Source organism: Carcharhinus amblyrhynchos, chromosome 17 (genome assembly GCF_965287045.1).
Source record: "Carcharhinus amblyrhynchos chromosome 17, sCarAmb.v2.hapA, whole genome shotgun sequence".
NCBI classification, from domain to species: Eukaryota; Metazoa; Chordata; class Chondrichthyes; order Carcharhiniformes; family Carcharhinidae; genus Carcharhinus; species Carcharhinus amblyrhynchos.
Window position 1 is genome coordinate 25,457,569 of NC_137340.1, and position 16,651 is coordinate 25,474,219.

At 39.8% G+C, this 16,651-nt stretch overlaps 1 protein-coding gene across 2 annotated transcripts in view; it reads right to left on the reverse strand.

Moving 5' to 3' along the window:
- dock1 (dedicator of cytokinesis 1) overlaps nt 1-16,651 on the reverse strand; it is a 589,776-nt gene that overhangs the window by 28,544 nt on the left and 544,581 nt on the right. For both annotated transcript variants that reach the window (XM_080205635.1, XM_080205634.1), the window contains exons 45-47: nt 15,202-15,378; nt 14,712-14,795; nt 227-364 (exon numbers count right to left, since the gene is read on the reverse strand). In XM_080205635.1, coding sequence (XP_080061761.1) covers nt 227-364; nt 14,712-14,795; nt 15,202-15,378 — 399 coding nt within the window. The remainder of the gene's footprint in view (nt 1-226; nt 365-14,711; nt 14,796-15,201; nt 15,379-16,651) is intronic.

Sequence of the window (16,651 nt, forward strand, 5' to 3'; positions counted from 1 at the left end):
GAGGGCTTTGCTTTGTTTTTACCTTCTACCCACTGTGACAAATTAGTCTTTGATATCCAATAATGGATATTTGATCAGTTTTCCTGTGGGAATGGTAGGTCTGTGGAATGGTACCACGCAAGGAGCAATTGTCTTCACGAGATAAAAAAATTGATGAGAAAAAGAAAAGCATCAATGGGGCATCTTATCTATGATGTGTATCAAAAGGTCTGCAAAAAATACTCACGAATGTTTTGACTCCATATTGTTTCTCCACTTTTTCTTTCAATTGTTTGAAACAGGTTTCCAATCTCTCATGGAAAGGCCTCAATGCTTCGGTTACCTTCTCACCATGAATGCGGACGCCCTCATTCAGGAATGGAATCTAAACAATTTTAGAAACGCACAATGATGCCGATGTTCGACAACAACTTTCAATTGCACATTTCCATTTACAGAACAAATGTCTCAAAAAGCTCTTTGCAGGAGAGAGAGAATTTGGAGGGAACTTGTGAGGGGTGATCAAAGATACTGGTAAAGAAGCAAGTCTAGTGAAATAAAAACAAATGCTGGAAAAACTCAGCAGGTCTGGCAGCATCAATGGAGAAAAGAACAGTTAACATTTTGAGTTCAATATGACTCTTCCTCAGAGTTGAAGGGAGGTAGAAATGTTTTATGCTGTTGAAATGGAGAAGAAAGGTCAGGGATAGGTAAGAGGGAAGGTGAGCTTGAATAACAAAGACATCATGGAACAAAAGTCAAAGGTAGTTGTAATGGTTACAGTAAAGAAACAAAACATTAATCCGGAATAAGAGTTAATGGCAAGCGTTACTGGTAGAATAAAGGCTAACAGGGCCTGAAAGCAAAACCATTGGCCGGGATTTTGCGCTCCTGTTCGCTTTAGGGTGTTTGGTGATGGGAGAAATATTGTGAGAAGTGCAAAGTCATGTTTTACGTCGGTATGATCACATGACACAATTGTCCCCTCCCCTGTCAGTGACAGGGCCTTTTTCCCAATGTTTAACATCAGGAGCATCATTTGAATACATTAACATATATTTATCAGGACCATACGTGGGAATCATCTTCCCCCATCAAAAAATCCATCCATGGCAATGTGACAGCAGAATGGCAGGAAGCCCAACTGGTCTCTAAAAGTGTGCAATGGTGAGTAGACCTTCCAGGTGAGCTCAGGTGAGTGCAGCACTCAAGGGGGAAGAGGGTCATGACTGAGTAATACCCTGGCACGCTGAGCACTGCCCAGGCATCCTGCTGGTACTGTAGTGTCAGGGCAGTGTCCAGATAGAACAAAGAACAAAAAATCAGCCCGGGAAACAGGCCCTTCGGCCCAACGAGCCCACGCCGCCATCTCAACACCACCTGTCCACCTCTCTACCCTCGACACCTGTCTAATGTTTTATGGCCATCCAGATTGAGGGAAACTGATTTAGGCTCAATTTATTCCTGCCAATCAGCCTAACAGCACATCTTTGGGGTGTGGGAGGAAACCGGAGCACCCGGAGAAAACCCACGCAAGCACGGGGAGAATGCGCAAACTCCCACAGACACCGGCCCAAATCCATGTGTCTGCACAGCAATCAGCGATAGTCACTGAGCTGTCGTCTTGCCCAGTATCTTGTCCAGTTTAGGCACACACTAACGACATGAAGCACTAGGCCAATCTCGAACAACCAAGAGCAGCCCCAGTACGACCCATCGTGTGTATGCCCCTCGTTGGACATGAGGTGGACCGACTTAAAACCTGTGAATGAAAAGAGAAAAAACATTATTATCATACTATACCCATTTACATTACCAGGGACGCCCCAATGCTAATGACCCTTATTTAAAAGGATCTCCTATATCCACCCATCTCCAACTCAGTCATGTGCCTGTCTAAGTTACTCTTAAAGGACTCTAGCGTGTTTGCCTCCACCACCTTACTTGGCAGAGCATTCCATACCCCCACTACCCTCTGTGTGAAAAACCTCCCTCTAGTATCTGTGTTGTACCTCTCCCCCCTCACCTTAAGTCCCTTGTCCTACATGTCTCTATTATAGGAAACAGCTTACCTCTGTTTACTCTATCTATACCCTTCATAATCTTATATACCTCTATTAGATCCCCCCTCAGTCGGCGTCTTTCAAGGGAAAAGAGCCCCAATTTCTTCAATCTTTCCTCATACCCCAGTCCTTCCATAGAGTCCTGGTAGTGCCAGGTCAGTGTTCAGATAGCACCAGTGAGGTGTCAGGTAGTGCCTAGGGGATTGCCAAGGGGGGAGGGGGAGAAAATAATATTTTCTCACTCATTCTTGGTATTTAGTGGATTGTCCATAGTTCATTTAAAACCATTGTTCCGAATTTGTAACATGACAGCATTCCTTTCATGCCTAAAAGCACACTTTGTTGTATTGTGTTGTAACTATGTTGCTGGCTTGTAATAAACTCAATTTGTTCATATATTTAATTCTGTAAAGTGTGTTATTACTTTTATTTTAATCTTTTGGATTGAGTGTTAAGTGGAAAAAAATGAATAGTGTTATAGTATTTGCAAATTATAAAGACTTCTTTTTATGACCAGTGTTGGCACCAATTACTCAGTTGCATAGTTTGAAACTATAATGCACTAACACTAAATAAAATGCTATAACTTCAATGAAGTCTCTTTACAACACCAATATATTTTAATTTCTCAAACCAGCCATTATTAAGCAATTAGTGTTGAAATATACATCAATTTATGTACAGTATTGACTGTGATAATTTTAATAAATGTGAATTTCCAGTAAATGGATAAAAATTTAAAGTTTAAGACTTTTACTTTAATACACAAACCAAAAGCTTTGATACGCTGATGTTTTTACTGTAATATACAAACCAGAACATTGTTTAAACACTATTTCAGTAGGTGACTTACACTCTGAATTGTAGAGAAGATCCCCCAGTTAACATTTAAAACAACTGAAAATCTCCATCTATGATTGCACTTTGCCTATCCCTTCTTTCTTGAGGGACCAGTCCAAATGCTTCTTCACTCTACTTTCCTTTCCAGTTTGATAATTTCTAATCTGTGTACTGACTTCCATGGTGTGGATTACTCTGGAGCTGACTCCCTGTAGCCGATACGCAAGCTCTCACCTGCATTTTGCCTGGTGAATAATAAAGATTTTCCAGAGTGGGCCAAAATACGGCAGATGGAGTTTAACGTGGATAAGTGTGATGTCACGCACTTTGGTCAGAAAAATTGAAAGGTGACTTGTTATGTAAACGGGGAGAGACTTTGGGGTGCGCAGAGGGATCTGGGTGTACTTGTCACAGAGTCACAGAAAACTAGCATGCGGGTAAAGCAGATAATAAAGAAAGTGAATGGAATGTTGGCATTTATAGTTAAAGGAATAGAATATAAAGTTGAGGAAGTATTGTTGCATCTATACAAGGCATTTGTGAGGTCTCATTTGGTCCCATTATTTGAGGAAAGATGTACTGGCATTGGAGGCAGCTCAGAGGCGGTTCACTAGATCAATTCCAGAGATTAGGGATTTGTTGTATGAAGAGAGATTGAACAATTTGGTTCTATACTCTCTGGAATTTAAGAGAATGAGGGGAGATGAAATTGAGAAATACAAGATGATAAAAGGTATGGATAACATAGACATGGAGCAGATGGTTCCTCCTATGGGGCGTTCTAGGACAAGGGGTCATAGTCTTGGGATAAGGAGTAGTAAATTTAAAAGAGTTGAGGAGAAATTACTTCTACCAAAGTGTTGTGCCTATGGAATTCACTACCCTAAAGTGGTGGATTCAGGGATAGTGAGTAAATTTAAGGAGGAGTTCGACAGATTTTTAATTGGTAATGGGTTGAAAGGTTATGGGGGAAAGGCAGGAAGATGGGGATGAGGAACATATCATGCCATGATCGAATGGCGGAATGGACTCGATGGGCTGAATGGTCTAATTTTGCTCCTATATCTTATGAACTTTATCTTCTGGCACTCTCTCACTTAAATTCTTGCAGACTGGCCTTGACCGTGAGATTCACTGATGCAAATGACAATTTGCAACTTGATTTTACATTGGCTTTCTATGAACTCTTCCCACTCAAAGTCTATCTCTGTGGCAACATGAATCACACGGGTCTTATATCCAGGTAGAAAAACTCATTAGCTATTCTTTAGACCTCACAATTTCATACTCTCTTGGAATTAAATAGACAGTTTGTAGTGTAATCATTTACAAAACGTTACATTCTTAATACCACTGACAAAGTTATACTGAGTGGCCCATAGTTGTTGGGTTTATCCTTACACCTTCTTCAAACAAGGGTATAATATTTGGAATTCTCCATCCTTTGGCATCATGCCAGTATCTAAGGATTGTAAGAATTATGGCCATCTCGGATGCATCCAATCTGTTCCCAGTGACATATCAACTTTAAAAAGTCAATCCTCCTTATATTACTTTTTTGGTCAAGGCAAATGCAAAGTACTCATTGTATAGAAGACTTTTAGATTCTCTATACTGTTAATTGCCAGCTTCTTTTTATACTCTCTCTCTTCACTGCTCCAATGTCATTTTTCACTTCCTCTCTGAAATTTCTATAGTAAGCCTGGTTCTCACTTGTATTATCAACTGACATAATCTTTTTGCTTCAGCTTACACTCCCTCTCTTTTGTCATTCAGAGACTTCTGGTTTTGGGTTTCCTTCCATTGCCTCTTGTGGAAATGTACCTCAATAGCATGTAAACTATTTCCTCCACTTTTAAGACTACCCTGAAAAGCGTGAAGTGATGCACTTTGGAAGGAGCAACAACACAAGGGAATTCTCAATGAATGGCCGGACACTAGGAAGCTCAGAGGAATTGGGGGATCTGGGGGTGCTTGTCCACAGATCCTGAAGATAGTAGGACAGGTTATTAGGTAGTTAAGAAGGCATATGGGACACTTGCTTTTATCAGTTGTGGCACTGATTATAAGAGCAGGGAGGTTATGTTGGAACTGTACAAAACTTGGTTGTGCCATAGCTGGAGTACTGTGTATGGTTCTGGTCTACAGGAAAGATGTGATTGCACCGGAGGGGGAGCAGAGGAGATTCACCAGGATGTTCTGTGGGATGGAGCAACTGAGTTATGAAGAGAGGTTGGATAGGCTCGGGTTGTTTTCTTTAGAACAGAGAAGACTGAAGGGGGACCTGATTGAGGTGCACAAGATTATGAGGGGTATGGACAGTGCGGATAGGAAGCAGCTGTTCCCCTTAGTTGAGGGGACATAATTTTAAGGTGAGGGACAGGAGATTTAGAGGGGATCTGAGGAAAAATATTTTCATCCAGAGGGTGATGGGAGTCTAGAATGCATTGCTGGGAAGGTAGTAGAGGCGGGAAACCTCACAGTCTTTAAGAAGTACGTAGATGAGCACTCAAAATGTCATAGCATTCAAGGATATGGGTCAAGTGCTGGAAGGTAAGATTAGTGTAGATATAATGTAGTTTTGTCAGATCAGACTTGATGGGCCAAAGGACTTCTTCTGTACTGTATGACTCTATGATCTCATGAAGTCTCATTGCATCAGTTCAAACATGGACAAGGTAACCCTCCACGTACCAATACAGAAAGTTTCTGATTTCAACCTCCCATGAAGCTCATGGGCATCCATACAAATCATGGCAAATGTGAAAACCTGATGTACAAGTTGAAAATTAAAAGCTCTTATATGTGCGACTGTGGTCATGGAACATGGAATACATAAGGGGGAATTTTCCCATCCCGCCTGCCATGGGATTGTAGCGGGCCGGGGGCAGGAGGGTGTTGCAGACCATGCAAAGGTTTGTTGACCTCAGCAGGATTTTCCAGTTTTGGAATGAGCATGGCCGGAAAATCCAGCCCATATGCCAGAATTCTACTGCCACATCCGCCATGGAATTGGAGCAGGTAAGGGGCAGATAATAGAAATACCCATTGACCTCGGGCAGGAATTTCTGGTCTCCCTCGAGCAAGGCTATAAAATCCCACCCATAATGTCTGACTCATAAATATGAAGAGTGTATTACAGCACCACTATTGACTGAGCTGGATTTGTCCTGAAGGACACAGCTGAAAGATGTGACCTGCAGCAAGTCGTGAGTGAACCGACAAGAGGGAAAACCTACTTGACACAGCCCTCTCTGACATATGTGTCCATAACAGTATTGGCAGCAGTGACAATTGCATACTGGTGAAGCTATTGTACTGAACTACTTGCAGTTCAACGCTAAGAGATCCCACAATCAATGGATCAGATCTAAGCTCTGCAGTCTTGCCATGTACAGTCATGAATGGTGGTGGGCAATTAAACAACTAACAGGAGGTGAAGGTTTCACGAATAACCCCACCTGCAATGATGGTGGAGCCAAACATATCAGTTCAAACAATGAGGCATTTGCAATTATCTTCAGTCAGAAATGCCAGGTGAATGATCCAACTCGGCCTCCTTCTGAAATCCCTAGCATCACGTACCAGTCTTCAACCAATTTGATTTCTTCTACATGATATCAAGGAACAGCTGAAGACACTGGATATTGCAAAGCCAATGGGCTCTGACAAGAATGCAATGGCGGGACTGAAGACCTTTGCTCCAGAACAAGCCACATCCCTCGTCAAGTTACTCTTGTACATCTAATTGACAATGTGGAAAATTGCCCAGGTATGTATAGACCATAAAAATGTAGGACAAATCCTACTTGGCCAATTACATCATCAGTCTATTCTTGATCATCAGCAAAGTGGATGGAAGATGTCATCAACAGTGTTATCAAGCGATACTTAGTGAGCAATAACCTGCTCACTGATGCTCAGGTTGGGTTCTGCTTGGACCATTCATCTCTTGGCCTCATTACAGCCTTGGTCCAAATATGGACTCAAGAAGTGAGGCAATATGATGCAGTATGGCACCAAGTAACCCTAGCAAAACCGAAGTCAATGAGCATCAGGGAGAAAATTCTCCTTTGGTTGGAGTCATACCGAGTGTAAAGGAAAACATTTGTGGCTGTTGGAGGTCAATCATCTCAATTTCAGGGCATATTGCAGGAGTTCCTCAGGCTAATGTCCTGAGCTCAAGCATCTTCAACTGTTTCATCAATGATCTTCTTTGCATCATAAGGTCAGATCACAAAGCTTAGTGCCATTTGTAACTCCTCAGATATTGATGTGGACCACGTCCACATGCAGCAAGGCTTAGACAACTTTCAGGCCTAGGCTGAAAGGTGGCAAGTAACATTCGTAACATACTAGTGCCAGGCAATGACCATCTCTGACAAGAGGGAATGTAACCATCTCCTAAGGGTTTCATTAGCATTACCAATGCTGAATTTCCCCACTATCAACATCTTGGGGGTTACTGTTGACCAGAAACTGAACTGGACTAGATATATAAATACTGTGGCTACAAGAGCAGGTCAGATGCAGGGAATTTTGTGGCAGGTAACCTACATCTTGATTCCCCAAAGCTTGACACCATCCAGGACAAAGCAGCCCACTTGACTGGCACCCCATCCACGAACTTAAATATTTACTCCCTCTGCCACACACACAATGGCAGCAGTGTTTACTATCTACAAGATGCATTGCAGCAAACAACCAAGGCTCCATTGACAGCGACTTCAGAATTAGCAATCTCTTCTATCTAAAAGGACAATGCAGCAGATGTATGGCTACATCATCACTTGTAAGTTCTCCTCCAAGCCACACATCATCCTGACTTGGAACTCTATTGTCATTCCTGCACTGTCACTGAGTCAAAATGAATTCCCTTCCTCACAATACTGTGGGTGTACCTGCACCACATGGACTGCAGCAGTTCAAGGAGGCTCGTCAACACGCTTTTAGCAAAGCGTCCCCACAGTAGGCTACTGCAGAAAATGCAGATGCATGGGATTGAGGGTGATTTAGCAGTTTGGATCAGGCATTGGCTAACTGATAGAAGACAGAGGGTGGTGGTTGATGGGAAATATTCAACCTGGAGTTCAGTTACAAGTGGTGTACCTCAGGGATCTGTTTTGGGGCCACTGCTGTTTGTCATTTTTATAAATGACCTAGATGAGGGTGTAGAAGGATGGGTTAGTAAATTTGCTGATGACACCAAAGTCAGAGGAGTTGTAGACAGTGAGGATGGATGTTACAGTTTGCAGAGGGACATAGATAAGCTGCAGAGCTGGGCTGAGAGGTGGCAAATGGAATTTAATGCAGAAAAGTGTGAGGTGATTCACTTTGCTAAGAGTAAAAGAGTACAGAATATAGGGCTGATGGAAGGACTCTTGGTAGTGTCGACGAGCAGAGATATCTCGGGGTACATGTGCATAGATCCCTGTAGGTTGGCACCCAGGTTGATAAGGTTGTTAAAAAGGCATACGGTATGTTAGCTTTTATTGGTAGAGGGATTGAATTTCAGAGCCATGAGGTCATGTTTCAACTGTACAAAACTGTGGTGCAGCCGCACTTGGAGTATTGCATACAGTTCTGGTCACTGCATTATAAGAAGGATGTGGAGGCATTGGAAAGGGTGCAGAAGAGGTTTACCAGGATGTTGCCTGGTATGGTGGGAAGGTCTTATGAGGCAAGGCTGAGGGACTTGAGGTTATTTTCGTTAAAAAGAAGGTTAAGAGGTGACTTAATTGAGGCATACAAGATGATCAGAGGGTTAGATAGGATGGATAGTGAGAGCCTTTTTCCTCGGATGGTGATGGCTAACACGAGGGGACACAGCTTTAAATTAAGGGGTGGTAATTACAGGACGGACGTCAGATGTAGGTTCTTTACTCAGAGGGTAGTAAGGGCATAGAATGCCTTGCCTGCAGCAGTTGTGGACTCGCCAACTTTAAGGGCGTTCAAATGGTCAGTGGATAGACATATGGATAACATTGGAATAGTTTAGGTTAGAGGGTCATTGGATTGGTTCCACTGGTCGGCGCAACATCGAGGACCGAAGGGCCTGTACTGTGCTGTAATGTTCTATGTTCTAACACATCTCAATGGCAATTAAGGGTGTGCAAAAAATGTTGGCCTATAAAAAAAGGAGATGGGGGGCCTCAGGGGGAACTGTCTTTGTCCATTCGTAAACATTAAGAACCCCTTCAAATCTTCGCTGAGCCTCGAGAAACCTAGTAAAACCAAAATTGAACCTTTTCCCAAGTTCTCAGATCCCTAGGCTGCCCTTCATGCTAATAATCAGTGTTTCCAGTAGCACTGCTCTTGTACAGGCACTAGATTCTATGGGACATCTGCTAAAACATAAATATAATTACACCAGTAATTATCAGTTCAAACAGCTTTCTTCCATCATTTTAATTGTGATTTATTTTGATAGTTGTTTGGTTAGCATTCAGAAAAAAAACTGAAGTACCCCTGTAATTGTCAACAGTGTGGCTTTATTATTTTAAGGATTGGACTTTAAGTTCTTTTTTATTCTGCTGTATCATAATCTGAAATATGTCACAATATGTGGGCAAATCTATATTTCAAATACTTGCTGGAAAATGGTTTGGTGGTGAGTGGGAGGTTGTGCCCCAGTAGCATTCTCCTGTATGACTAAGGCCATGGAATGATGCGTGGGTAGACAGCAAATAAGACGAGATACAGATTTATGGAAGGAGCTTTGTGCAGATTTGTACAGCTGCAGGGATAAAACAAATATGTTTTTAAACACTATCTTAAAGGTCAGAAACTCTCCCACTCGCACATAAATTGACCAAACTGTGTGATGGCAGAACGCTATTCCTTATGAAGACAGCTTTTGTAACTGAAATAGGTCTGTGATTCAAATCATGGTACGTGCAAAACCACTGGATAATCTCATTAACTCCGAAACAACATAAATGTTCTGTGCTTAGTACTGGATCAAGGACAATCCTTACAATGAAATTTCCAGAAGCATAAAACCACTTGTTTTATATAGTTATAGGTAGCTCCTTTCTCTTGAGATAGCTTTGGCGTCCAATTTTAATTGTATTCTCCAATAATGTCTAACAAAATATTTCCGGCCATAACCATTTTACATTAAAATAGTTTCATCCTTCAGATCTTGCTTCAGCTTAAAATGTTCGGATTACCTGGGGCTTCAATTTTAATCCCCCCCACCCCTGTGGAAGAAAGAAGGAATGGCAGTTAAAATGCAGCTGTGGGCTTGCGCACTATTCCTTCACTCCAATCTGGCCCCTCCAACTTAAATTGGCAGGCACCAAAGCCACCTGACTGAAGCCAGCGGGGTCCTTCTTAAATATGCTGGCTGTGCTCTAATCTGTTATTCTAACCTGAAGCTTGGGTGAAGAACAGTGGTGCCTTCAATGCCATTCCAAACCTGCCAGGAACAGCAGTCAGGGCCAAAATGTTCTTCCTGTTTGGCATTTCCACGGTTTATTATCTTACAAACCAGCATGCTGCACAGCATTTAATTATCTCTATTTGTGCTTATCCCTATAATGTTAATCATATCCTTAACAAGCCATTCATCTTGCTTTTCTTGTAAATATTAATTGACACACCATTAGCTAGGCGTCTTATCCATATTTCAATTATTCTGTCGGAGAAAATTGAATTTCTTCCAGTTCCAAGTCTTGTTTCAGGATTTCTAATTCATACCTGTATTTTCTGTTCACATTTAACCTTTTGATTTCTGATCTCTTTATACCAGATGTTGGAAAAACACGCTTATTGTAATAGAAAAGCAAAATATTGTGGTTGCTAAAAATCTGAAATAAAAACTGTTGTGAAATGAAAATGGTCTGATTTTTTGAGATACCAACTGCTGGCAATAATTCCGTTTTTGTCATTTTCAGCTCCTCTTGACCCATTTTATGTTTTTCTCTTGTCTCACTTTTACTCTCCTTTCTCTTCCACTAGCATTCCTTCAATCACTTCATGCCTTTCCTCCATCACGGATGTCCCCTTTTCTTCTTCCCCATCTTTCTCAGCCTCTACAATTGTTTAAAACCTGTTTTATCTCTGACTTTTTCCTGTTCTGCTGAAGTCATTAACATTGTTTTTCCCCTCACATAAGCTGGTTGACCTGAATTTTTCCAGCATTCGGCACTTTGATTCACCTGAACAAAGCTACTTAAACAGTACAAATAACATAATTTTATTCCAGATTTAAAGCATTACGGTAATATTAACTACTAAATGAAACACAAAGTAGAATTTATGTCATAAACACATTTAAGCGGCTTTTCATTTGTAATGGCTGTTTTTTACATTTTTTATTTTGACTTCAGTTTTTCCATCCAAGTTTCATCTACTTTAATCCTTTTCACTAATTGGAGTTGATGTGTTTTATTACTTTAACATTTATTTCAATATTTCCTATATCCATTTTAAAGGTGGAATCAAAGATAATGATCTTTAAAGATCTTGTTTGTACAAGCAGCGTAGTTTTGTCACCTCATGGATGGAGGATGAAATTAGTCAATCTAAGATGTAAAAATTGGGTCGGAACTAGGAAGTGCTTCATTACAATAAATAGTATTGTTGCTTCAAAGAGAAGCAAGCCAAACTTCTTCTCAACTGTAACAAATGGTGGGTGTGACAATCTATTTGACAAATGATAGGTCGAGTCAATAAGTGACAGTTAGGATATTCTGGGGAGGCCAAAATCACACCTTTCACTCAATTCTCTATTGGGTCAGAATTCAAAAGGTATACTTTTTGTATCTTAGGATATGATGCTTGGTTTGACATCCTCTAGGATAGACAGAATTAACATCTGCCACTAGTCACCACCCTAATAGATGGGTATATGATGCATACTTTTCTCAGAAATAATCAAACAGATAGACTGAAGTGCATATTTATGACTCAATAATACCTCAGGTGTTTTGTCAGCCAGGGTTAGGTCGAATGGGCTGACTCACAAAAAAAGGGTAAAATTACTAAGTGATTTATATCTTTATCAATGGGGAAAAACACTCTGGCAAATTTTTCTTAACTTCAGTACTCCAAAGTACTAATGTAACAAAACATTAAAAACCCTCTAAATTATGAGACTATATTTGATTTGAACTGAAGCCAAATACATTGGGTACATTAACAATGCAGGCAGATTGCTAACTGGGCAGTTCACACAGATGGATGACAGAGTAAACCTGTCATAGAATCGGAAATAGAGCCATCTTGATTCATTTGAATGTAATTAATGAAACATCTACAAATTTTTCTAAGAAAAAGTTATACATCTAAGGTTGCTCTGATTGTGAAATCATGGCTTGCTAAATGCCAGCTTGCCTTTAAAACTAAGCAATATACCCTATTGGAACATTCTTAAATTAAATAAACATCCTTGCATATAGTTTTGGAATAATTGGTTTTTCAGCAAGTTATTATTTTTTCTAAATTATCTCTGCCATTAACACAATATAATTTGATATTGTTAAGGAAGCTAGACTGATGGAAAATTTATACTCATTAAACACAGTCCAAATCATGAGGTTACAGAAAAAAGGCAGGGTTTCTATGGACCTGGGGCAATGTCATACAATAAACTCCCACCTTCTCTCTTATAGATTGCAAAATGTTGAAGATTTTAGAACCTTGGGTGAAGGTAGGAAGTAGTTGGAAGGATTGGGGCTAAAATCATTGTGGTACATAAATAGCATGGACTCAGGAATTCAAAATACAATTTCAAAACTTCCGGATGGAGCAAGTTAGGGGTTGTAACTGAGGCTTAGCAAGATAAAATGCAAACAACATCAACAAACTTGCATGTAAATATGAATGTAAATGACAAATGAATTTCAATATAGATGTGTGAGGTAGTGCATTTTGTACAGATAAGGGGCCACATAGTCCTTGGAAAATAATACCTATTTAAGACAGAAATTCAAGGGATCTAGGGGTATGGATTCACAAATCTTTAAAAATAGTAATGCAGGTTAACAAAGTCATAAAGTGTGCAAACAAAGCATTGGAGTTTATTTCGAGAGAAACAGAAATTAAAAGCAAAGAAGTTATGTTGAACAGAGGTCAAAAGAAGAGCCATACTGGACTCAAAACATTAACTCTGTTTCTCTCTCCACAGATACTACCAGATCTGCTGAGGTTTTTTATCACTTTTTTTTATATCAGATCCGCACCATCTGTGCTATTTTGCTTTTATTTTAATGGGATGGATCAGGTGGACAGATCAAGTAACAAATGATGAAGTGCTGGAGAATGAACAAACACAGAAAATTGTTGAATCTAATTAGGAAAAGGCAGAGGGACCAGACGGGATACCTTTTAACAGGAAACATACTATTATGAGATGTTACGAAGGGAAGAGATCAAGTAAAACATGGAAGAGGAAAGAAGAGAACATAACATCCCTACTGTACAGAAGGAGGCTATTTAGCCCACTGAGTGTGCACCAACTCTCTGATCGAGCATCTTACCGAGGTCCACCCCCTGCCCCTTTCCCTTAACTTCATGCATTTACCCTTTAAAATCCCTAACCTACATATCTTGGGACACTAAAAGGCAATTTAGCACGGCTAACCCACCTAACCTTCACATCTTTGGAGTGTAGGAGGAAACCAGAGCACCTGCAAGAAACCCACACAGACATGGGGAGAATGTGCAAACTCGACAAAGACAGCCACTCAAGGCAGGAATCAAACTTGGGTCCCTGGTGGCTGTCAGGCAGCAGTGCTAACCACTGTGCCACATGATGCCTTGAAATTTGAACAAAATTACTGCAAAATGAGAAAAAAAACTTGGACAGGGCTATGAGTCATGGAGAAGACGATGAGGCCAGGGTCTACATTTGGGTACAGCATATAAAATGATAACGAAGATGACCAGGTAAAACTGCCCCAATACTTGTGTTTCTTTTAGTTCAGTCCCTCAGGCCCTGGAAGGATATGCAAGGGTTGAATCTTGACCTGGTTTTCTAGTCCTAGGGGAGACCTTTTTCTACTGAAAATCTGTCTGTTAGATTCAGCTCATTTCTGAAAAGGTTCGTCAGGGATTGAACCAGGATCCTCCCCTTGCATTCATAAAAAAAACTCGTAGGACACCTACAAATATTATGTTTGTTAATAGTGATGCCAATAAAAGATAAAGAGAACATAGCATCATTCTCCACTCCCTGTAATTTAATGAATACTGTTATGCGCCCAATTATTGTACAGTTATTGGACAAGTGTGATCATTGTTAAGAAGTGGAATACACAGCACAATCTGGGAGGCATGAGTGATAGCGAGTCATAGCGATAATGCTAATATGTAATTACATACAATATCTACAAACAGAACTTTTCATATTGTTGTACTTAATTAGTCACAGGGCAAGATCTCTTTTAATCATCAGAGATTATTATCAATTCCAGTTTTAAATAACTACTTTATTTTGCAAAAATGTTTTTGAGATCTATAGAAAAAGGTGTTTAAACTGAACTTCAGTTTATGTTATATGATAACTAATTTTCTGAATATGTATTACCAATGTTGCAGAAGGTGCCAATGAAGTACAACAGGCTACGAGTGTAAATGCAGGTTACTGTGTGCAGATTAAAAGCATTGACAGAGAAAATATTAAGTCTTTTAGTCTCATATGGGATTATCTACTGACATCTGTGTGTCACAATCTGAAACTCATGATCTTGTGATACTTTTTCTGTCAGATGAAGTGACAGACAACTTTTCACCAGAAAAAATGCAGTGCTGTCTCACAGGTTGCTGGTTTATTCCTTCCAAGGCTCACAACATCTCAAGTGGTTAAAATCATACGGAACTTACCTGCCATGCAATGAGGTCCTTAAGTTTTTCAATCTTTTCATGGTCTTCAGCGTGTTCCTGCAGATATTTTTCAGTGAAGAATGCCTGGTGTATTAAAAAAAACTCATGTCGTTTTATCGAGAACAATTAAGAATTTATTTTGAGTGTATAATCATAATACAACTTGGAAGTGTTGCTGTCATTATTAGAAAATATGTGAAGGGGGGAAACCAAGCTTCGAACTTTAAGCTTTAGTAAATATAAAACAAACATTTTCACCTGATGTAGAAAAATGTGATATTAAATGATTTATTTATCCATACCCTTGCTTAAATTAACTGACTGTGACGAGGTAAAATCTATCGAGAAAAAATATTAATTTATAATAGATTGGGTAATCTTAAAATTAATCTGATTATTCAAGGACAATGTAATTTAAATAAGGGTTTATGACTTTGACATCTGTACTGTTAAATAGAAAAGAAGGGGAGGAAAAAATCAATGACCAAACCTTTTCATAATTGGTGAATCCTCCCATTACTGCAGGATCCACAATTCCATTCAGCAGCATGGAGAGAGGGTTAATCGGCAGGTTTGGATCATTCATGTGCTGTTGAACCATGTTATTGATCTTCTCATTCGTTAACTCCATTGTTTCTATCGCATTTTCTAGCGGACTTATCTCAACCTACAAAGACAATATATATGAAAAATATATACATATAAAAATATAACCTTCAGACTAGCACTTTTCTGCTTTAAGTAATTATAATTTGAATGAGTTCTGATATATTTGTACCATGCTCAGAAAGAGAGAAATTAAGGTATTTTGCATTTTATTTCAGCCGCAAAAAGCAATTTCATGTTTATCTCTAATTTTCTCTATTATGACCATTAACAGCAATACATGTTCCATAATCTGAAGAAAATCAGGATTCAAAACGGTTTATAATCCTCTGACCTGAATTTTTTTGGTTACTAAGTAATGAGAATTCCATTATCTTATAGAATCCCTACGTTACAGAAGGCAGCCATTTGGTTGCTCGAGCCTGCACCGACAACCATCCCACCCAGGCCCTAACTCATAACCCCACACATTTACCCTGCTAACCCTCCAACACCAAGGGGCAATTTTAGCATGGCCAAACCACCTAATTCACACATCTTTGGACTGTGAGAAGAAACTGGAGCACCCGGAGGAAACCCACGTGGACACAGGAAGTACGTACAAACTCAACACACTGACCCAAAACCGGAATTGAACCTGGATCCCTGGCATTGTGAGGCAGCAATGCTAACCACTGTGTCTCCGTGTTCTATTATGTCAGTTCCAGAAGGTTACATTCCTCACAGTTATGTCCCTGAGAAGTCACCAGTCTGTGCCTAAAGATACATTCAGGTAAGTTATATAAAATTAAACAAATTAAAAATAATTTAGTTTGCTTTAAGCATTGTTGCAGTATTACTCCTTGGATGACAAACATCCTGTCAACTATAATCTTGGATTTCAGTCGCTATGATTCGGTTCAACAATCATATCTAAACATTAAAATACACCTTAGGTAAAACTGGCTGTGTAATCTAATCATTATAGCCAACATCAATAAATATCCACAGCATAGAATAATGGCCTGGATTTTGAGGTCAGCTGTGAACAAATAACATGTCCCATTCTTTATACTGACATCTTCCTACAGATTTTGCTTGGACAGGTTATGATTAAATCCCTCTGCATATACAACTACAAATACCCAAAATCTGGTCACATGCAAACTACTTGGCTTAATAGATTGTGGAAATTTGGATTGGTGAGTTCTGTGCATCATTACAATATGTTTAATCTCCCTTCCCTCTAAAATACCTCTTTATTTGAATTTTGACTGGTAACTTACTCTGTAGTTGACATGACAACAGTAACAGTACAGTAGGACGCCCAGAATAAGATGAATCTAAAATTAATC